Genomic DNA, 22,192 nt, shown 5'->3' on the forward strand with positions numbered 1-22,192 from the left:
TATATAAGAAAGTTGTTGTCTTATTAAAGGAGAAGCAAAGCGCTTTCCCATTCAAACATGTGGGTAAACAGGAAGATTAGCTAAGGGGATTTATTACATACTTGCTGTACTTGTTCCCACTATGCAAAGTTATGGATAGACAGACTAATCTTAAGTTATGAAATTATTATACCAAGAATAGTTTAACTCAAAGGGCACTACTAGCACCATACTTTTAGAGGCAGCCCAGGTAGGTTTTATTCTAAACCACAATTCCTTTTTTTTTTAATATAGGTGTATTAGCTTGTTCCTTAATGATTAACTAGTCATAAAGCTTCCAAATTGCTCCTTTTTTCAAAATTATTTTCTTCCCCATTTCAGCTGAAAACAATGCGTAAGGAGGATTACCAAAAAATAATAACTGACCTAGAGATCCATTATCAAGAATTCCTCAGAAACAGCCAAGGCTCAGAGATGTTTGGTGATGAAGACAAACGAAAGATCCAGACTCAGTTCACTGATGCTCAGAAGCACTACCAAACCTTGATTATACAACTGCCCAATCAACCACGGCAGCCACAAACAGGTTTGTCATCCTCCTGCTTTTTGTAGAGATTGAACTGCTTTGGTTTCTTTGTTCAGAGGGTGGATGGTGGTGCATTCTTTTTCTGTGAAAATATTCTTGTAAACATATGAATGAAAACATGTTCAAGAATTGGACTGCTGTCTCCCAGCATAACAAAACTGGCCATGCACAGGAAAGAGTGTGTTTTATTCTTCCTTTCTTTGGTGTGAATCTGGAAATAGTCCTTCGAAGTTCATGGAACTTGCTGGGAAAATAGGGAATTTAGTCCATCTGATATGTCTTCAGTTATTAGGAAGCAAAGTCTCACTGCTGCCTATCAGGAAGCAAGTTCGTGTTTTTATGAAGGAGTGATTTCATTCCTTGAAACAGTTGCATAAGGGCCCAGATCCTCCACCTGTTCTCAGTTCTACAGATCAACTCAGTGCTTTGTTCACTTGGGCAGTACATTGATTTTCTGTATGTCAGTGCCCAGTTCTCTGGCAGTTGACATTTACTCAATTCATTTTACAGTGGTCCCAACTGAGTGCTGTCCTGTGAATTCCTCAAGCACCATTATTGTTAACGAGAGAAACCGAGAACATGAGAAGCAGGAGGCCTGGCTGCTGATGGAGCTTCAGAAACTGCGGCGTCAGATTGAAGCTTCTGAGATTCGGATGGTTCAAAAAACTCCTCTTGGAGTGGATCAAGGGGCTGTGCATGACTTTTCAGTCAGAATAAAGGATTTAGAGGTAACTGTGAATGTTTTTCTTTGAGCATCTCAAGCTCAGCATGACTCTGTGCCACAGAGCATACTGCATTTGTGTTTCTGGTCAGCTGGGAAGGACACACATCCTGTGCAGAAAATTCTCAGTTGGAAGCTAATAATGATTATTTGGATTGGAGTTTAGCTTCTAAGTAGAAAAAGTTGACTCTTGGATTTTAGAAGTCAAATTCTGTCACGCAAAGAATACAGAAAGCCTGATGTCAAGTGGACCTGAGCTCATGTTAAGCCTCATCCAGGTTAATGCACTATTAAAATCCTTTTACACAGACCCCTTTTACCACCTGCCTCTGAAGTGCTGTCTGTGGGATGCAGAGTGGTTACATGGGGCTTACAGATGCGCTCCCTCTTCGAGTTCTCAAGATCTGAAGGGAGACTGGAGGGAGGAGATTAGTAAGAAAAGAGAACAGGTTCAGCATATGAGAAATTCCCCTGAGACAATGATGAAGTTGCAAAGATCTTAAGAGCAGAAGGACCTTGGCAAGTCTACTAAGTGCAGTAGGCAGCTAGCAGTAAAGTGCTCTGCTTTTGGCAGAGCTGGGTTTTGGAGTGGATGAAGTGCTCAAAAAGAAGTATTACCTGTTGTGGACTGTGTGCAGAAAAGAAACTGCCCAGTGTTACTTACATTGAAGAAAGCAAGCTCAGGCACCGCTTCAGTCCTCAATCAAGCTGGTTAGATAAAAGCAGACTGGATAAGGAGACCAATTGCATATGTGCTGTAGGATGATCATTCAGCCATCAAAAATGTGTAAATTGGGCATTCTCTTTCCTTAGGGTGTGCAGAATGACTCTCAAATAATGGCTGAAACCCTCAATAAGCATAAGGACTTGCTGCCTAACTTCAGAGGCTCTGAGAAGTATGTGTACTTGCAGTCAGAGATAAGTGCCCTATTTCAAAAACTGGAAAATATTAATGGTGTTTCTGCTGGCTACTTAGACAGGTAAGAAAATTGAGGTTATAGCAATAAATCATGCACTTTCTTCCATAATTCTTAGTCCAGAAACATTATTTTTCTGCAAATGATGTACGTGTGGATAGAAACAGACACTTAAGTGAATTTCTTCTCTTTTCTGGAAGACTTAAAAAAAAAAAGAAGTTAAAATAATGGGTATCACTGAAATTTCTTCTTTATTGTCTATTCTCTTTAACTAATGATCTGTGATTAATTAGAAATAGAACCTTTCCTGCCTCAGTCCATAACGGATTTGTTTTGTATTTTTTATTTTAGCTTGAATGCACTGAGGTGTCTACTCCAGATTATTCTACAAACAGAAGATGTGATCAGAGTTTTTGAAGTCAGACTGTCTGAAGAGGAGACTGTTCCTTTGGATCTTGATAAAGTGGAGGCTTATCGGGCTTGTCTGAAGGTGAGAGGCCAAGACCCAAGGACACAGCAAGGCAAAATTCATAGCTGCCAACACTGGTCTATTGAGCTGGGTGAAACCCTTCCAAAACCACAGGAGATTGAAATGCTGATCTTGTTGTATTTTGTGGCGTAGACGTACAGTGCTTTTGCAAATTATAGGAAGGAATGTACATGTTATTACTTCCTCTATCCCCTGGTTGTTGCTGCCCCCACAGCAAAGCCAGTGATGTAGAATGTCTCCATGATGCATTGCGGTACAAAATTATCTGTATTTACTTGTAGAACTTATGAAATGGGATTTGAAGGCAATACCTCCTTTCTTACAAAAAGGCTTGTTAATTGCCCTTGTTGTCATCTAGTTGTAATAAGTAAATTTGAGTATTACTGTGTGTCCCAGTTTTCACATAGAGTCCATTTCAAATCTTACAGTGTGAGCTATCCATCCTGTACAAGGGGAGCAGGCAAAGAAGAACTGCTATGCTGAGCACAAAGTTGGCTTGCAGAACAAGTCTTTATCGGGTGTTGAGCTGGTCCTTTTGTGCACTGAATGCCTTTGGGAGAATAGGGACTCTTTCATTCTTTCCTGTTCTCAGTCATAGTAGGGAAAAAGTATGCAGAAGTGGAACACCACCAGGTTACCTTTTTATCATGTTAAATGAGAGCTGCAATTCAGTTGCTGGGAGTTGCTCTTAGCTGGTGTAAATCTGAGCTATGCACACACAAAAAAAGCTTGAGCGTATGATCAAAGGATCCAGTCATCCCCGTGCAGAGCAGACCACCCCCTGCACTGTGTATTCCATTTGGTGATACCCCACAGTATGCAAGTATGTGCATACAAACAAATGTATGTGTAAAGAAACATCTCCATGGAAGATGTTTATAAAAATATAAACAGGAAAAAAAAAAAACAAAAAAGCTGTGCAAATGTTTTAGATAACATTTAAAAACTGGATCTGTCAGTCTTGAGGCTTCATTCCACAGCTGTTGCAAGTGCAGGAGTCTCTTATACTTCAGTGAAATTTTCTAGTCAATTGTTTCAGGAACAAGCAAGGCAGGCTCTTCCCTGTTTTTTTGGTAACTGCTCTATATAGTTTTGAGAAATTAAAATGTTACCTAAGAATATGAGAGCAGAGGGCTTTGGTTTAGCAAATTGTTTAAGAGTGAGTCTAAGTTTTAACACATTCTTGTCAAACTCTGTTTACCAAAGTAGGTGTTTCACTTTAACTATATTAAGTCCAGCTGACATCACTGCACGTACCTTACTGAATTAGAATAAATATCTCTAGATACCAACACACTGTGCATGCTGTTGATGGTTAAATTTGAGTACTCTCTGAAGAACAAAATGTATGACAGCATTTTGTTTTTTCTCCAGAAAATGAAAGCAGACCTAAACATGAAAAAGTCACTACTGAATGCCCTGGAAAATGAGCTGCAGAAAACACTTCAGATTCACTCACAGTCCTGCCAGTCATATACCCTGTATGACATGGACCTTGGAAAATTCAGTGACAAAGTTACCCAGCTAATAGACCGCTGGCAGAGAGCTGAAAAGCAGATAGATAACAGGTTTGCTCATATTTCCTAACAGCTTCTTCCTTATTGCTGTTGCTAAGACCATCTTAACAGTGAGTCTGAAAGAACTGATGTGCATGAATCATTACTTTCAGAGGACAAATGATGACTTTAGGGCAGTAAGAGTAGAGCAACTGTGAATAGGTTGAACATGCTTTAAAAGGGATTGTGCAAGACCAAGCAGGAAAATGTAGTTAGTCATGTAAATGTGTAACCTAAGTGCTAAGGAGTTGTTCTAATTTTTTTTAATTCTTGCTAAAGTTCTTGTATTAAGTACTTCCAGTCAGGATTTCATCCCTCAAACAAAGCAACCATGCTGAATACCCTATACCTGAGGGTTAAAAAAGTGACACTGACAATTAAGTAAAAAAAATCACAATTATTTTTCTAATTCTTCATTGAACTGAAGGCATGTTCTGATTGCTTGTGGGTTTTTTTGGAGTGTTTGTTTATTTCGTTTTTACTTCGGGTCAAACTCTAGTCTCATTAATAAAAATTTACTGGTTGCTGGTTGTTTTGGTGTAAATTTAAAATGAGAACTGAAGTCAGTGAACTTGGTTCTTACCACTGCAGAGTTTTAACCATCCCTTGCTTAGTTGACAGAAAGTGCCAGCCTCTGTATATTGCGGAGTTACTCAGATGTGAGGCACTAAAAACACATGTTGGGTGACTAATAACCAGTACAATTCTCATATATTTGAAATTTTTGTTCAGAATCTCCTTTTAGAGCTTCCCATAGTTTTACCTAGTTTATTAGTCTTGTTTCTGAAAAATATTTAAAGAGGGAGAAAGAGAATGCACTTTCCATTTTGACAGTTTTTCCTCTATTTTCTAGATCATGGGATTTAGAAAGGCAAATCAAACAGCTGAAAACTTACAGAGATCTCTACCACGCTCTGTGCAAATGGATCGGTGATGCCAAGCGCAGGCAAGATTCTATTGAGTCCATGAAGCTGTGTGATTGTAACACAATCATGAGATATCTACATGATCAGAAGGTATGCAGCACCTGAATGAGTTGTCTTCGGTTATCTGGATTTTAAATTGTTTTGCTGTTCAGAAAATATCTGTATCAATGCAGTCATAGAATCATAGAATGCTAGGGATTGGAAGGGAACTCGAAAGATCATCCAGTCCAATCCCCCTGCCGGAGCAGGAACACCCAGATGAGGCTACACAGGAACATGTCCAGGCAGGTTTTGAATGTCTCCAGAGTAGGAGACTCCACAACCTCCCTGGGCAGCCTGTTCCAGTGCTCTGTCACCCTCACTGAGAAGAAGTTTCTTCTCAAGTTTAAGTGGAATCTCTTATGTTCCAGTTTAAACCCATTACCCCTTGTCCTACCATTGTTTGTCACCAAGAAGAGCCTGGCTCCATCCTCGTGACACTCACCCTTTGCATATTTGTAAACATTAATAAGGTCACCCCTCAGTCTCCTCTTCTGCAAACTAAAGAGACCCAGCTCCCTCAGTCTTTCCTCATAAGGGAGGTGCTCCACTGCAATACAGTGGCCTGTTTTGAATTATGAAGTACACAAGCTACCAAAAACCACCAGATGTCTAAAACGCAAGAGAGAGGAAATATTATTATCCTCATTTTCTGTCAGCACTGCTACAGATGATGAGCAAGACCAGTTTTGACTCCTACACAATCACTGACACTTTTACACATCAGCTTTGAATTAAATCAAGGGACTGTATGGTGGTGTAACTCATGTGGCAAATTATAGCACAAAAATAAAAAGCGAGGAAATACATCTAAGCTAAAGTCAATGAACTCTCCCTCCCCAGCTCTGAGGCTTGCTCGGTTGCTAGGTGTTCTTTCTGAGAACAACCTTCTCATGCACAGAGAGCTTGCCATTATGAAAACTGCACGGCTACAGGTCATTTCAGGTCTCAGCCTGTGGGATGGCAGTGGTCTCATCCTGCAGGTGCCTTCTGATGGAGGCATCATGTACAGGAGGAAATACTGGGAAATCCTGAGGGACTGCTTCACAGCTCACTTTTTTTTCTTGGCAGAACTTGCACAGTGAAATCTGTGGGAAGCGAGACAAAGTTGAGGAGCTTCTCAAGCATGCAGATCAGTGCTCAGCTGCAATTAAGGTACTTGGATTTCAGCATTTTTATGGGGTGTGGTTTTTCATGGTCAGGCGCATCCCATTGTGTCTACTCTGCTGGCAGGTGAAATGTCAGCTCCCTGATGTGTGTGTGTGCAGAAATTCCTGGGCTGAAGCACTTGTGTGTACAAAATACAATAAAAGCAATTTGAGTACTTGCTACCTGAAGACCACAGGATGATGCAGGAGATACCAGTGAGAGCTTCTATTCAGGAGAATCAAAGCCTTCTTCTGGCCAGGCCAAACTTTCCAGTTCACATGTTAAAAAAATAAGGGAGTAGAGAACAGATTGTTAGCTTAAGAATTAGGTCTAAATAGGATCTGGTCTGGGAGGCAAGACAAATGCAGATTAGCAGGAGGAATGGTGTGCAATAGCCATGAAAGCAAATAAAATATACAGGGATAAGGTCTTTTCATTTTTATGTCACCTTTATATCCGAGCTTTCTCCAGCTCAATCTTACTTTCTGTGACAATGCTCTTACTGTATGCATGATATGGCATATGTGACATGAAAGAGGTGCAGAGACAGTTCTTTCTGATGAAGTTTTGTTTGATAACAGTACCTAGAGCAGTTGCTCCCATGAATCTTTTTCAGCTCTGGGTAGCCCTCAACTAACAGAAACACTTATCTTCCCTTTTTTTGTAAAATGTTTTTTCTCTTTTTCCCTTTGTCGTTTTCCTCTGTGAGTCTCCACATAGCCAGAGTTACAAACAGGGGAAAATGTAGCTTTTTATTAAAAAAAAAAACAAACAAACCAACCCCAAAGTTTAATTTGCATTTTGGGAAATCCAGATTCCCGGAGAGATCCTTGGCAGTTGCTAAATGGGTCTTGCCTCTCCCTGTTGTTTTACAGGATTATGAACTACAGGTTGCTTCCTACAGTTCTGGATTAGAAACATTGCTCAACATACCTATCAAGAAGAGTGTGGTTCAGTCTCCTGCAGTGCTGATTCTACAAGAGGTATTGCTCTTTTCTCCCCATCAGTCTTTTGAATACATTTGTTTGTCCGTATGAGCCATTATGAGTCATGTCCAGGTGTATTTGAATAATTAGCACTGTCATTGGTAATGTGTGCTAAGCACATAAACACAAGGAATTAGTGTAGAATAGTCACTGTGCTGTAAAATCATACTTGGGCTCAGTAGATTAGCTCTTAAAAATTTGCCTCATTCCTATTTAATGTCCATTGTATACATACTGTGAGAAAGTAGGATTCATGCCCAAAGTGGTTTAGTTACTTTCAACCTGGGAATTAACCACTATTAAAAGTTTAAATTAGATTACTTGTGACTGTCAGACAGGAAGAGCATGATGAACCAGGGGATGAAGACTTGGATTTAATATCACATCAGCCATGGGGGAAAATAATCTTGAAAAAGAAGGTGTGGGTTTATCAGAAGGGAGAATTTATACATCTAGGGTCCCCAGAAAGTTATCTGAATTTGTAAGGAGGATAACTCACTTTTTACTTGGTGAAGTGATGTGTTTCTCAAGTGCATTGAAATCCTTTCAGTGACCTGAGACGGGTATGTTCACTCTATAGTGCAAGCTGCTAACAATTCTCTTTCTTTTCAAGGCTAACGAGGCTCAGTCTCGCTACATAGAGCTTCTTACAAGATCAGGAGATTATTACAGATTCTTAAGTGAAATGTTAAAGAGCATGGAGGACTTGAAGGTAATCTTTTATTTTCTTTACCTTCTATTTTTATCACGTGTTAGCAAGCTGTCGCTGCTCGAAGACTTTCTACTTTATTACAGTGCAAAACAGCCCACCAAACAAACTCCTGAGATCAGGGGTGTCCCATGAAGGAAGCATATAAGCAGTTTCATGAACCATTTTTCAAATAGTACAATATCTTGCCAAGTTACCTCTAAGGTCATGTGTGAGGTGGAGAACACTGGCCTTCTTGGCAAACAAGAGGTGCTCATCAAAGCATGGAGGAGGTCCTTCTCTGCCAATCAGGGCCTTGACCTCAGTGAAAGCAGAGTTATCTCAGTGCTGAAAACTTGCTCCTCATGGTTCAGGGGCCACACTTCATTTCAAGCCATATCTAAAGTGTTTCAAATGGAGTAACTTCTGATTTGATACCATTCAGTGAAAACAGGTGCATTTAGAAGGTCACATATATGGAATGTGAATCACCTGTTTGAATATTGTGGAGGTTCTAAAGAAGGCTATTTAGTACTTTCCCGGTGAACTCTTGTTACATCAGATTTTACTATCTGTACTGTATGTCCCTCCCCCCATCAAGTACCATTTCTCCTCCGAAAGTCATTATGCTGATTTCTGAATAACATTTGACTCTGAATAAATAAGGATTCAAGAATTTGTGTTGATGACATTAAGTAGGAAAGGATTTTGAGCTCTTATTGAAGCAGAGAAAAATAACCTTGAGTTGTCATTGTTACAAATGTGTGCTGTATTGCATGTGATGATTTTGAAACAGTTATCACAATTGTTCAAGTGGGTTTTTTTGTTTGTTTTTCTGCTATCATTTTGCAGATGAAAAACACAAAAATTGAACTTCTGGAAGAAGAACTTAGGCTTGCCAGGGATTCCAATTCAGAGACAAGCAACAAACATAAATTCCTGGAGCAAAATCTGCAGAAATACCAGATCGACGTTTCTCAACTTAAGGCAAAGCTGATGAGTTTGGAGGAGATGAAAAGACAAGCTGAAATGGATGGAAATTCTGCTAAGCAAAACCTGGACAAATGCTATGCCCAAATAAAGGATCTAAATGACAGAATAACCAGGCTGACTTATGAGATTGAAGATGAGAAAAGGAAAAGGAAGTTGCTGGAGGATAGATATGAGCAGCAGAAGAATGACTATGACCAGCTGCAGAAAACAAGACAAAATGAGAAAGACAGCCTTGGTTGGCAAAAGTTAGAGTCTGAGAAGGTCATCAAGGAGAAGGAGTACGAGATAGAAAGATTAAGAGTTCTTCTTCAGGATGAAGGCACACGGAAGAGGGAGTATGAAAATGAGCTGGCTAAGGTAAGAAACCAGTTTAGCGAGGAGATGAGTAATTTAAAGAACAAGTATGAAACAGAGATTAATATTAAGAAGACCACGATCCAGCAGATAGCTGCACAGAAAGATGATGATGCAAAAGGCCTCAGAGCCCAGGTTGACAGACTGACGAGAGAAAACAGAGACCTTAAGGATGAGATTGTGAGGCTGAACGATGCCATTCTGCAAACCACAGACCAACGAAGGAGAGCAGAAGAAGATGCTCTTCAGCAGAAGGCTTGCAGTTCTGAAGTGTCACAGCAGAAGCACCAGTTAGAGCTGGAGCTGAAACAGATCATTCAGCTTCGTGGCGAAGACAACTCAAGATACAAGCAGGCTCTCGAGGAGGCTGCCTCAACTATTCAGGATAAAACTAAGGAGCTGGAAAGGCTAAAGATTCAGCTTCAGGAAGAGGCTAAAAGCCGATGGGAACTTGAGAATGAGTTGGCTAAGGTAAGGAACAGTTATGATGAGGAGATTATTAGTTTAAAAAACAAATATGAAACTGAGATTAATATCACAAAGACCACAATCCACCAGGTCACCATGCAAAAGGAAGAGGACACAAATAATTATAGAACACAGCTTGATAATGCCATGAGAGAAAACAGGAATTTATGTGAGGAAATTAGGAGACTGAAGAATACAATAAGTCAGACAACTGATAATCTGCGGAAAATAGAAGAGAATGCTCAACAGCAAAAGGCAGCTGGCTCAGAGCTGTCTCAGAAGAAACAGCAGCTGGAGATTGAGCTAAAACAAGTTATTCAGAGGCACTCTGATGAAAGCATGCGGTACAAACAGTCGCTTGATGATGCTTCTAAGACCATTAAGGAAAGAAACAAAGAGATTGAAAGGCTGAGAAAGTTGTTGGATGTAGAAACAAGTCAGAGAAAAGAAATAGAGGATGAGAACAGTCAGTTAAAACGAGTCCAGTTTGACCTGCAGAAAGCGAACACGAGTGCTACTGAGACAATTAACAAACTGAGGATCCAGGAGCAGGAACTGACCAGACTGAAAATTGACTATGAAAGAGTCTCGCAAGAGAAAAAAGGCAGGGATCAAGAAAGTGCGAAGTTCCAGAGCACCGTAAAAGACTTGCAGATCCAGAAACATAAGCTGGAGGAGGAACTTTGCAGGCAGAATAAAAATTTAATGGAGGAGACATCCAGGAGGAAGAAACTGGAGGAGGAAATGGAAGGCATGAGGAGATCTCTCAGAGAGCAATCAGTTAAAATAACTAATCTCACACAGCAGATAGAGGAAGTGTCTATTGTAAAGAAGAGGAATGAAGATGACCTTAGACACCAAAGAGAAGTATTAGATGGTCATGTGAGAGAGAAGCAGAGATACATGGAGGAGATAAGAAAATGCACATCTGATATTGAGACTTTACGCCGTCAGTTGGTCCAAGAACAGGAGCAATTAAAACAGGCTCACCTACGAAATGAGCACTTACAGAAAACCTCTGAGGAAAAAAGCAAAAACTTGAATGAGTGCAAAATAGAAATTGAAAGGCTTCAGTCTCTCACTGAGAACCTAACCAAGGAACACTTGTTACTGGAGGAGGAGCTGCGAAATGTTAGATTGGAGTATGATGACCTCAGAATGGTCAGAAGTGAAGTTGATGAGAAAAATTCTGCCATTGCTGAACTAAAGAATCAGCTTCAGACGAGCAGCAAGCAAACCCTGGAACTTCAGGGCTTGATTAATGATTTACACAAAGAAAGGGAAAAATTGAGACAGGAAATTGAAAAATTCCAAAAGCAAGCTCTAGAGGTATTCACACGTATTTTGATCCCAGCTTTACTGTCTCTCACATATATAATTAATTGCAGTGTCCATTTGAATCAACTTAATTCACACTTTGCTGTTTAAGTTCACTGTACTTGTGACTAATATCTCCTTTATGGCCCTTCCCCTTGCTCATTTTTTAAACAAAAATGACAGGATTTGGCCACTTTCTTATCCTCTTTACTCCCTGGGAGCTGTACTAGGGAGCCATAAGCTGTCTTACCATCTAGCTGAGCCTTGCCCTCAGCCCTCACCCCAGGAGAAACCCTGGGCATGTGCCAGTCTCCACCAAACCGTGCTGGGGAAGAGGAGAGTACATGGAGTACCGCTGTGCTTTAGCTGTACCCTGCTGGCTGTGTGCTTCCTCAGGCTGTCTCAGCCAGGATGGGTAACGCAGTCCCTTGGGACTGACCCGAGTGCTATCACAGACTAAACCAGCTAAAAACCCCAGAACCAACAAGCTGTCAATGTGCTGCTTAGCTGGGTAAGGTGTCGGCTACAGGTGAGGATTAAAGATGATGTTATCAGCTGTACCCAAGGTACTGAAAGCCTGCATTTCATTGACTGTTTGGGGGATTTATGTTCCTAAGTCAGTAAGGGCATTTGCAAATTTTACCGTTGGGCCTTATTTCTCAAACTTGAGGCGACAGCATAAACAAGTTAAAGAAAACATTTTTTCGTATTTAATTCTTCTGTCTGCCACTCTTTGAATATATACAAGTGAGCATTTGTAAAGGTGTTTCTTTGCTTTCTCCTGTACTTGCCCTTTATATTTCTTTTCTCATTCCCATTCTCAGCTATTTTTCCTTCATTCAGTTTTTCTTTCCTTTATTTGAAAAACTTTAATACTGATTTTTTAAAAAATTAACATTTAGGATTGTCTGACATCTGTGCATATATATATATATGCATGTATTACAAATATAACCTTATATTCTGTTTAATATGAACTACATACCAATGTGCATGCTTGTAGGTGTTTGTATATGTGTGTAGATATATGAAGACATCTAGTTAATTAAAATGTAAAGCAACACAGGTAAAATTGTTTGGAGTAACATGTGAAACTAATAGTAAACTGAAAACTGAGTAATATATTTCCTTTTTATCCAAGTATGACCAGTCCTTAGCTGACACAAATTCAGCCACGTTAGTAGTACTGTGCCATGATACATCTGCTGAGCATCAGACTCTTAATGAGTCTTGAGTGTTCTGTGTGTGCACAGATGTGCTGTGAGAAGTATTAAAAAGTTATAAAGAACTAACTAAGTCAGCAGAAAATCAAGGCTATGGGTAACAGAATGGAGTCTCCAGAGGTGCTAGAGACACTGTCAGTGAAGGGACAATGTACCTTCACTGCTTTATGCATATCCATTGTTTTGGGTAAGGCACTGCTACGACTAGAGTGTTTTCCAGTGGCAGCTTGCTGCAGGTTAAATGACAGGCTGAAGAGCATTTTAAGTGGAGAGCATAACTCTGAAGAGCATAAACTCTAACCATCCTCTCTTGGTTTATTTCTTCTTTAAAACTGTAGGCATCCAATAGGATTCAAGAATCCAAAAATCAATATACTCACCTTATGCAAGAAAGAGAAACTTTGCTGATAAAAATGAGTGCTTTGGAGCAAGACAAAGCCAGGCTGCAGAGATTAGAAGAGGAGCTGAACCGCTTGAAAGTTACCCTGGAATCGGAGTCTCGTTTGAAGCAACGTCTGGAAAGTGAGAAGCAACAAATCCTGAATGATCTCAATCAGTGGAAGAGCCAGCACTCCCGGACAGAAGAATCCATGAGGAAGATCCAATGTGAGAGAGAGAAGAGTGAGAGGGAGAAGAGCAGCCTGAGGAGTGAGATTGAAAGGCTGCAGATGGAGATCAAACGGATTGAGGAGAGATACCGGTGCAAACTGGAAGAGACTGCTGTCAAAAGCCAGTCAGAATTGGAGTCTGAGCGTCTCAGGCTGCAAAGAGAGATTGAGAAACTCAAGCAACGCCCGTATGGGTCCCACAGATCTACGCAGACTGAAGAAGACTTTTGTATCGATGCCTCCAAGTTGCTGTTCAGTGGGCTGCGGAAGAAGATTACAGCAATGCAGCTGTATGAGTGTCAACTGATAGACAAACTCACTCTGGATAAATTGCTGAAGGGGCAGAGGTCAGTGGAAGAAGTTGCGGCTGACATTGAACCCTACCTCAAAGGGGCAGGTGCTATTGCAGGAGTGTCTCTTTCGCCCAGGCAGAAGTACTCCTTCGTCGAGGCCAAACGGAATCAGTTGCTTACTGCAGAAAATGCAGTCCTGCTCTTAGAAGCCCAGGCAGCAACAGGAGGTGTGATAGACCCACACAGAAACGAGATACTAACAGTGGACAGTGCTATCGCCAGAGATCTGATCGACTTTGATGACAGAGAGCAAATCTATACGGCAGAAAAGGCTATTACAGGCTTTAAAGATCCTTTCTCCGGCAAAACCGTGCCAGTATCTGAAGCCATCAAGAAAAACTTGGTTGACAGAGAAACTGGGATTCGTCTACTTGAAGCCCAGCTGGCTGTAGGAGGGATCGTTGATCCTGTCAACAGTGTTTTCCTACCCAAAGATATAGCATTATCTCGTGGCTTGATTGACAAAGACCTGTACAGGATCCTAAACAACTGCCAAGGAACTACAAAGAACTTCATTGATCCCACCACTAAAAAAGCAGTCACTTACATGCAGTTGAAGGAAAAATGTAGGATTGAACCACACACTGGTCTGCTTCTCCTCCCAGTGCAGAAGAGGAGTATGTCATTCCAAGGGATCAGGCAGCCCGTCTCAGCAGATGCACTGCTCGAGGCTGGAATTATTAAGGAATCAACAAGGAATGACTTGGAAAGAGGTGCAATTACAGTGGAAGAAGTGAGTGAGAGAATTATTGATTTCCTTCAGGGCTCCAGCTGTATTGCTGGTATCTACAATGAGGCTACCAAGGAGAAACTTGGCATTTACCAGGCTATGAAAATCGGTTTGGTTAGACCGGGGACAGCCCTTGAACTCCTAGAAGCTCAGGCAGCCACAGGGTTCATCGTGGATCCTGTCGGCAATGTGAGGCTGACCGTTGAAGAAGCTTACAAAAGAGGCCTTGTTGGAATTGAATTTAAAGAGAAACTTCTCTCTGCAGAAAGAGCTGTCACTGGGTACAAAGACCCAGAAACTGGAAACATCATTTCTCTGTTTCAAGCAATGAACAAAGAGCTCATAGAGAGAGGCCATGGCATTCGTTTGCTGGAGGCCCAGATTGCTACTGGAGGAATCATTGACCCCAAAGAGAGCTACCGCTTGCCGGTAGAGACAGCCTACAAGCGTGGCTACTTCAATGAAGAGCTCAACCAGATCCTTAGTGATCCAAGTGATGATACCAAAGGGTTCTTTGATCCCAACACAGAGGAGAACTTGACCTACTTGCAGCTGAAAGAAAGATGCATAAAGGATGAGGACACAGGGCTCTGCCTTCTGCCCCTGAGAGAGAAGAAGAAGGTGGTGCACACCTCGCAGAAGAACACCCTTAGGAAGCGCCGAGTTGTCATTGTAGATCCAGAAACAAACAGGGAAATGTCCGTGCAGGAGGCGTACAGCAAAGGCCTCATAGATTATGACACGTATACAGAACTAGCTGAACAGGAGTGTGAGTGGGAAGAAATAACTATTACAGGATCAGATGGTAGCAGTAGAGTAGTCCTTGTTGACAGAAAAACAGGTAGCCAGTATGACATCCAAGATGCTATTGATAAAGGTCTGGTTGAGAGGAAATTTTTTGACCAGTACCGTTCCGGCAGTTTAAGCCTGACGCAGTTTGCAGACATGATTTCCTGCCGTAACGGCACTGACGAGGTGTTTCGGCATGAGTCGGTGACTCGATCTCCCACAGTGCTGAGTGTCAGGAGTTCCTCCTCGCTGATCAGGAGCGGTTCTTTCTCAGAGACCCCAGAAGAGTGCAGTCCTATTGCAGCCATATTTGACACAGAAAACTTGGAGAAAATCTCAATTTCGGAAGCTATACAGCGGGGCATCGTGGATAGCATCACTGGGCAACGCTTACTTGAAGCCCAGGCCTGCACAGGGGGCATAATATGTCCTACCACAGGCCAGAGGCTTTCGCTTCAGGAAGCTGCCGGTCAAGGCATCATTGATCAGGATATGGCCACACGTCTCAAACCAGCCCAGAAGGCCTTCATAGGGTTTGAAGGCATAAAGGGCGGACGCAAGAGGATGTCAGCAGCTGAAGCAGTGAAGGAAAAATGGTTGCCTTATGAGGCTGGGCAGCGGTTCCTTGAATTCCAGTACCTCACTGGAGGTCTCGTGGACCCAGAAGTGCGTGGAAGAATAAGTACTGAAGAAGCCATTAGGAACGGATTGATTGATGGTCGTGCTGCCCAGAAACTGCAAGACACAAACAGCTATCCCAAAATTCTGACCTGCCCCAAGACCAAACTGAAAATATCCTACAAAGATGCAATGAATCGGTCAATGGTTGAAGACATCACTGGGCTTAAACTCTTGGAAGCAGCCTCTGTTTCATCTAAAGGCATATCCAGTCCTTACAATGTCTCCTCAGCACCTGGCTCGCGCTCTGGCTCTCGCTCTGGCTCACGTTCAGGCTCACGCAGTGGGTCCAGGAGGGGAAGTTTTGATGCATCAGCAAGCTCTTCATATTCTTACTCTTACTCAACCTTCAGCAGCGGGTCTATTGGGCGCTAATAACAAGTGAGGGAATGTGTCTGCATTTTAATATCATTTAGATTTTTCTATATCCCCTTTCCTAAAAAAAAAAAAATAATTCCCAATAACAACAAAGAAACCCAAAGCAAAACCCTTAAGTCTTTTCTGGGTGTGTTCAATTTCTCTTCTGAAAAAGCTGTAAAATGCTTGAATGCACTTATGAAATACAAATTAGGGGATGCAAAAAGTCAAGTTGTGAATTTTGAGTTTTGATTCCCATTTCCTTTTAGTGTTTGGATTTTAATTGATCTCTGTATATTTTAAATACTCTGTCATGTGCCTTCTTCTGTTATCTGTAACTGTCAACCCATAAGCTGAAAACTGAGGTTTTAAAGTCTTGCGGTAGTTCATTTTTTCCATATAGACCCTTTTCAATTTGCTATTACGAAGAAAAAAGATATTAAAAATATGGACAGAAAATGCCTTTAATGTTGGTTTAGTATCTATACTATAACACAAAAAGCTCTGTCTTACATATGCTCTACTTCTCTGTTTGGCTAGCCATTTTCTTAAGTATAACTTGATGGCTATAAAGGGCTATTATTAGGCTGGACTTTTGTTTTGCTGTTACTCATATATATTTTCTACTGTTTTGCTTGATTTCCATGTAACAAAAAAAATATATATCTAACTGCACCAACTGAGCTATTCTGGGCAATAAACTTTTCAAGTTTTAAAGTATTTGTTGTGTGCTTATTAAATTTAGCTGTGGACATTCTCGGTGGTACAGATGAGAGAACCATTCTAAAAAGTAGCAACAAATGGCTTTATCATAAAAATAGTGTACAGGCACTTTATTTGTAATGATGCTGATCCATCAGTTTTATGAATGTGGACTTCTGATTTTGGATTTTCAGTAGGAAAATGAAGATAGCATCAATAATAGAAGCGGTGCTCTTAGGAGCAGAAAGCCTGTTTCTGCAGCTGGTTATAGGCCTGATGATGACCAAAACCATATTTCTTTTGCTTGTGCTCCAGCCCATTGTCTCTGCAGCTACAAGGGACTGAGTCAGATTCTTCCTTACACATCAGTGTAACTTTGGACAATGAGCAGAACAAAGATACAGTGATGGGGCTTAGCCAACCCATATGGTAGCACAGGAGGATCTTTCAAAGTCTGAACAATCACCTCCTGTAATGTCTTGCCTCTTCTGTGGGCTCTTGAAAGCCTAAGCTGAGAAAATAGCAGGAGTATATCAGTGTTTACATGATGTCTTGCTGTCATACGTTCTACACAGGCTGTTGGCAGCCTGCTGGCTCCTTTTATCTGAGCTGGGCAAGATCCTGAGATGAGAAACCAGAGTGCAGGACTAAAAGACCACAGGATTAAAGGAGAAAAAAGTGGCCTGAAGGCATTTGAGCTGCCATGAGCAGAAAATTATTTGTGTTCTTCAAGATTTTCCTTTTCTAGTTGCCATACAGTGCAGATACCTCTGGGTAGGTACTATGTTCTTAGCCAGGTGATCACTTAAAAGGATTCAGTATGGTTTTAGACTGCTAGTATAGAGCTTTAATGACAAACTATTAGCATAATTTGCTAGTGCCTGAAATGAATTCTTTCTGTAAGTAGTTGAAAGTATTGCCTGAAATGCATACCTGCTTTTAGCCATGTTCTGTGTAGGAGCTCAGCTTGTCTATGAATTTTATCAGTTGCTATAGATAGAAGAAACTTAGCACAAACACCTATCACTGTTAATGATACTGCCTAATTTTTGTAGCATGTTCCTTTTCTGTAGTAAGGACTGACATGGGTTTTGATACTGCTGTCTCTAGCTTCTAGCCTGAAAAGCATTTCCAGTGTTTTCTGTATATAAAATCTCTGCCATACATAAAGTATCTTTAGTTATTGGACTAGGAAATTAAATGGCCTGGTACAAGTCCTTCGTTACTGGACTAGGAAATTAAGTTGGCTGTATGAGAGAGTGGAGACCTCTATACAGTAGGTGAGAAAGTGCAGCCCATTTCCTAGGAAACTCCACAGCTTCAGAGGTTTCTCTCTACAGCTAAAGTTCATTAGCTGTACCCTAGAGGAAGAGCAGTGTCTCAATGGCATTTGACTATTAGGGAGAAAACCCCTGGAAAAAAAAAAAAATCACTGCTTTATTTAATCCCAAGCTGTTTCTACAGTTTTAAATGACTAGGAGATTCCTGGGCTCTACAGTAAAACCGGTCATTACCAAAGGAAAGTCTGCTATTGGGTGCATGCACCCCTGCAATTTTCATGGGCTGAGAAATCCCACACACTCATCATGGGACTGGACTTATTAATACATTTTTTGCACAAGGTATTCCTGGCATCTCAGTAAGTGGTTCAAAGCTCTGTCTTTACATACTACTCTTTTTATTGCTCAATCAAACTTTTGTGGTATTACAGTGGCCTAAATATAAGGTAATCTCACAGAAATGATGGCAATACTACTTTGTCCTTGAATACACTCTGGTGTGGTGTTAGTCAGTGGTGGCCTTACAGGGCCAGAGGTGTTTGGTGCAGGAGATGTAGGTACTCAGAGCCTGAGTAGCAGCTGAACCAGTACAGGCAGCAGGTGAGGCAAGATACCAATAATGTGGGGTGTTAAAGAGATAAGTGGAGAATTTTCCTCCACCATAAAAAGGGGCTGAGGAAGGAGCTGAAGAACCTCCAGAGCTGGAGTTTGGTAGTTGCTATGTGGAGGTCCACTAGCACAGAGAAGCATAGCAGGTGAGTGTATCCAGAGGGGCAGGGTGTCCTGAAGCTGTGAGAGTGGTTTTTGTGGCAGTGCCTGGTGTTTGTGAGATAGGAGAGCTATGCCTGGGGTCTGAAGAGTGGGCAGGCTGTGGGGTTTTTTATGGTGTGATGTGCTGGGGGCACAGAGATGAGTGTGGGGCAGGGTGTTTGTAGGGTTTGTAGCCCTTTTGCACTAAAGGTGAAGGGAACCTTTTTATACATTTTAAAAGAAAGACTGGTAACTTTGGATAATCTCTGGTGCTGAGGCAGTAACTCCTTAGTGTTGAAAAGCTGGAACAGACTTGTTTGTCCAGCCTGTGGCTATGAGCACTTCCCTGTGAAGGAGGAGTGCAGGGCTGGGTTTACCCATCAGCAGCCTTCTAATTCGTAGTCAGTCCTCTGAATTTGCTGTCTCCTGCTTCTTCCCTATGCCTTGGGGTAGGTAATGCTCACCCTGTTCAATGGCAAATGAGTGCCCAGTATGCTGACTTGACTACTATGGCTGGGGAGAGTTCAGACATTATCAGCATCAGCTCCCTAGAGAATTCAGCTTTGCTCTGAACAGGTTTAGAATTTGAGAGTTTTATTGGCTGAGTAATGGTCTTGATGTGAACTTGCTGTCCTTCAGCTTGCGGCTGGGAAATGATTACTGCTTAGGATCTGAAGTATGTAAGTCGCCATGTGGATTGTGCAGCAGTGCTCAAGCCAGAGTTTTGTCTGTCTTATGCTATTTGGAAATGTGCACATGCCAGGGTTAATTAATAGCCTTGTGAATATGGAAGAAAGGTAGGGAGATTTACAGAATAGCAACCATGTGACTTAGTGTAAAATTGTCTGAATTATTAAATTATAAGTATTGATGCAAAGGGTAGATTTCACTTGTGGTTTGGTGGGGAATTTTTTGTGTGTTGTGTTTGTGGTGTTGTTTGTTTTTGGTTTTTTTTTCTAATTTCATGAGTTAGTCTATGAATTGCTATTTGGCCAAGTGTACATGAAGAACAGTCGCTGAAGCCATGTGCTACCACAGCTCACTTGGGTGAGGCTGTAGAGAAAGGCTTTTGATCAGACCAATGTCACAGCTGTGTGAGGGAAGGGGGAGCTGGCTGTTACTACCTTGTACTTGTTTATGGCTCTTGAATGTAAGGAAGGATAAACAACCAGTGGTAGAAACTGGCAGGCAGCTGCCGTTGTGTATGCCAACTCTTGGCAACCATATGTGGGTGAGGTGTGTCCTAACTATTCCCCTTCCCTTCAGAGGCTGCAAATAATAAATAAGGGTGGGTAGGTCGATGGTGCAGAGGTACTGTCACTGAAGTGAGAATTCCCTGTCTTTTACTGAACCAGTACTGTATATTTTGGCCTTTTATTCCTGTGAAGTTTGGCTTACCAGGTACGCAAGGATCTCCCACCTCACCTCTGGTGCCCTCCATGGAGAAGAGAAATTAGCCATTGAGAGAATTCAGAAAGACTTTCGTAGATCTAATTACTCTGACTTTACTTGGTCTCTTTTCACTTTGTGTTCTGTAATGGTGGCAGAAGAGGCTGTGGGAAGTGTTATTGTGCTTTCAAAGACTCAGTCAGTACAAGAGAAATAAAAAAAATTGAGATAAAACTAGATCAGTTCAGAGATAGCAAGTTTAGTGTGTAACTAGTTACTATACATCCATGGTGATGTGGAATGGGGGTCGTATGTTCCTTGTCTTCCACAAATAATAAGTAAAGTGACTTAAATAATCCCTCTTTCATAACCGGTGAAGTACTTGAATTATCTTGCCTTTGTTGTGGTCTGAAAGCATTTGCTTATGGCTCAGAAGACTTGTTAGACTCTGCCAACCTGGTTGTGCATCTGAATCCCAAATTATTAAGAATCAAGACTTGTTCTAGAGGATACAAAACAGCAAGCTGTATCTAGACTTCTTCCCTAATGTGCACAGAAGCTATTACACACTGCTTGATGATATGTTTTTTTAACTTTAATATGTTACCTTAGGTTATTTTTTTGCATATACTTAGTGAGAGATTTGCAAGTTTTACTTTTCCTGTGGAAGATTTGACTTATCTTTCTTCTAGAGGTAGTTTTTGGGCAGATTTTTCTCTTTTATGAGTTCTCCTGCTTTACAATCCTCCAATTTCAATATTTGAAACTTTTTAAAGTCAAATTCAGACTTGGATCTTGAGCAGGTCTCCAGAAATATTCAAGACTATTTCTGCCCCCAACACCTCCTCCACCCCTCTCTGGAAACAAAAGCAGCTCCTACAAACAAGGCTTTTCCCTCCTGCTGGCAGCCTTGGAAACACCTTCATGTAGCCATTTCTCATCATGCTTTTGTTGAGCTGCTGCACAGTGCCATACGTATCTGTTCCAGAGATCAGTAGCACTCTGCTTATAGAAAGGAGGTGAAACTGCCTGTAGCCCCAACTGCACCCCATGTATCCACACTATTCACAAGAAGTTTGTAGCTGTGTGTTTGCCTAAGAAGGTACAGTTAGATTTTAGCACCCTGGCCATCTGCCAGATTCCATATTGATTGCTGTCTTTCCTGCTTGGGCTTTGCAGCAGCCTAGAAATGGTATTTGGAGCAGAGGGAAAACAAACAAACAAAAAACCAACAAACAGAAAAGCCCCAAACAACAACAGAAACCCCAACCAACCAAAAACCACAAACAGACGAAACCCAGCAAGAAACCCCCCATGCACTACTTCCTACTGAGCTGGCACATGGATAGGTACATGCTCCCACGTATATATTTGCATGACATTGTGTCCTAAAACTGGTACCCCAGCTCAGGCACTGAAGAACTGTGTTGTTCTGTGTGGCACAATAAAGCCTGATTTTCCTGTGGAGCATCCTTGACCTTGCTCACCCTTAGTTCCTGCCAAGGCAGTTGAAAACATCTGGGATCATTCACTTCTGCAAAATGGCAGTTAATGGTAATAGACTTTGATGCAACTCACTATGCAGTTAAGGTGAATCTTAAGGGACTTATTAAGTTTGGCTCATATTGGCTTATGCAACTTTATTTTTTTTAGTTCTGGAGGAATGATACAATCTCTATTTCTAGCTCTTTTTATGGTAACCCTGGCTGACAGGAAAAGAGAAGCTAAGAAGGCAGTGGCAATAGCCAAGGATATTGGATTGCAAGGCAAACCTCTTGGTGTACTCATAGGAAAAATTAGGCTGTAGGAATAATGTGGAGTTCTTTAGCCACTCTTAGATTTTTGGCAAGGCTTTTAGCTGTAAAGTCAGTCCTATACTGTTGAAAGGTAAAGCCTTGGAAGATGCTACTTCCTGCTATTGTTTATTTTTGTGTCCCAGTTACTGTGAATGCTAAAACCGATTTCACGCACTAGCTTCATTGTTTTTTGGTGCCAGGAATCCTGTCTTGCCCCCTAGCCCTGCAGTCCCTAAGGGACCCTGAGGAAGCAATGAAATCTGCCGTGTTATGCTCTTTATCTCTGAAAACTGGCTTCGGGAGCATTTTGAATTAAACTCCAACTTGCATGCTTTCCTGGACTGCCATCCACTCCTGAGATCCCACAC

The 22,192-nt window shown here is 41.5% G+C and overlaps 1 protein-coding gene across 3 annotated transcripts in view; it reads left to right on the forward strand.

Annotated features, from left to right (window-relative positions):
- Positions 1-16,240, forward strand: part of DSP (desmoplakin) — a 39,108-nt gene extending 22,868 nt beyond the window's left edge. The window contains exons 14-24 of one of the 3 annotated variants that reach the window (XM_080339522.1): positions 361-587; positions 1,113-1,293; positions 2,100-2,266; positions 2,555-2,693; positions 4,068-4,261; positions 5,103-5,265; positions 6,286-6,369; positions 7,239-7,346; positions 7,963-8,061; positions 8,890-11,181; positions 12,731-16,240. In XM_080339522.1, the coding sequence (XP_080195648.1) occupies positions 361-587; positions 1,113-1,293; positions 2,100-2,266; positions 2,555-2,693; positions 4,068-4,261; positions 5,103-5,265; positions 6,286-6,369; positions 7,239-7,346; positions 7,963-8,061; positions 8,890-11,181; positions 12,731-15,925 (6,849 nt within the window). In that variant the 3' untranslated portion in view covers positions 15,926-16,240. Of the gene's footprint in view, positions 1-360; positions 588-1,075; positions 1,294-2,099; positions 2,267-2,554; positions 2,694-4,067; positions 4,262-5,102; positions 5,266-6,285; positions 6,370-7,238; positions 7,347-7,962; positions 8,062-8,889; positions 11,182-12,730 lie in introns of all 3 variants that reach the window. The other 2 variants (XM_080339523.1, XM_080339521.1) reach the window with 2 other exon arrangements.
- The last annotated feature ends 5,952 nt before the right edge of the window (positions 16,241-22,192 follow it).

This window comes from Nesoenas mayeri (genome assembly GCF_963082525.1).
Source record: "Nesoenas mayeri genome assembly, chromosome: 2".
In the NCBI taxonomy this organism is placed as follows: Eukaryota; Metazoa; Chordata; class Aves; order Columbiformes; family Columbidae; genus Nesoenas; species Nesoenas mayeri.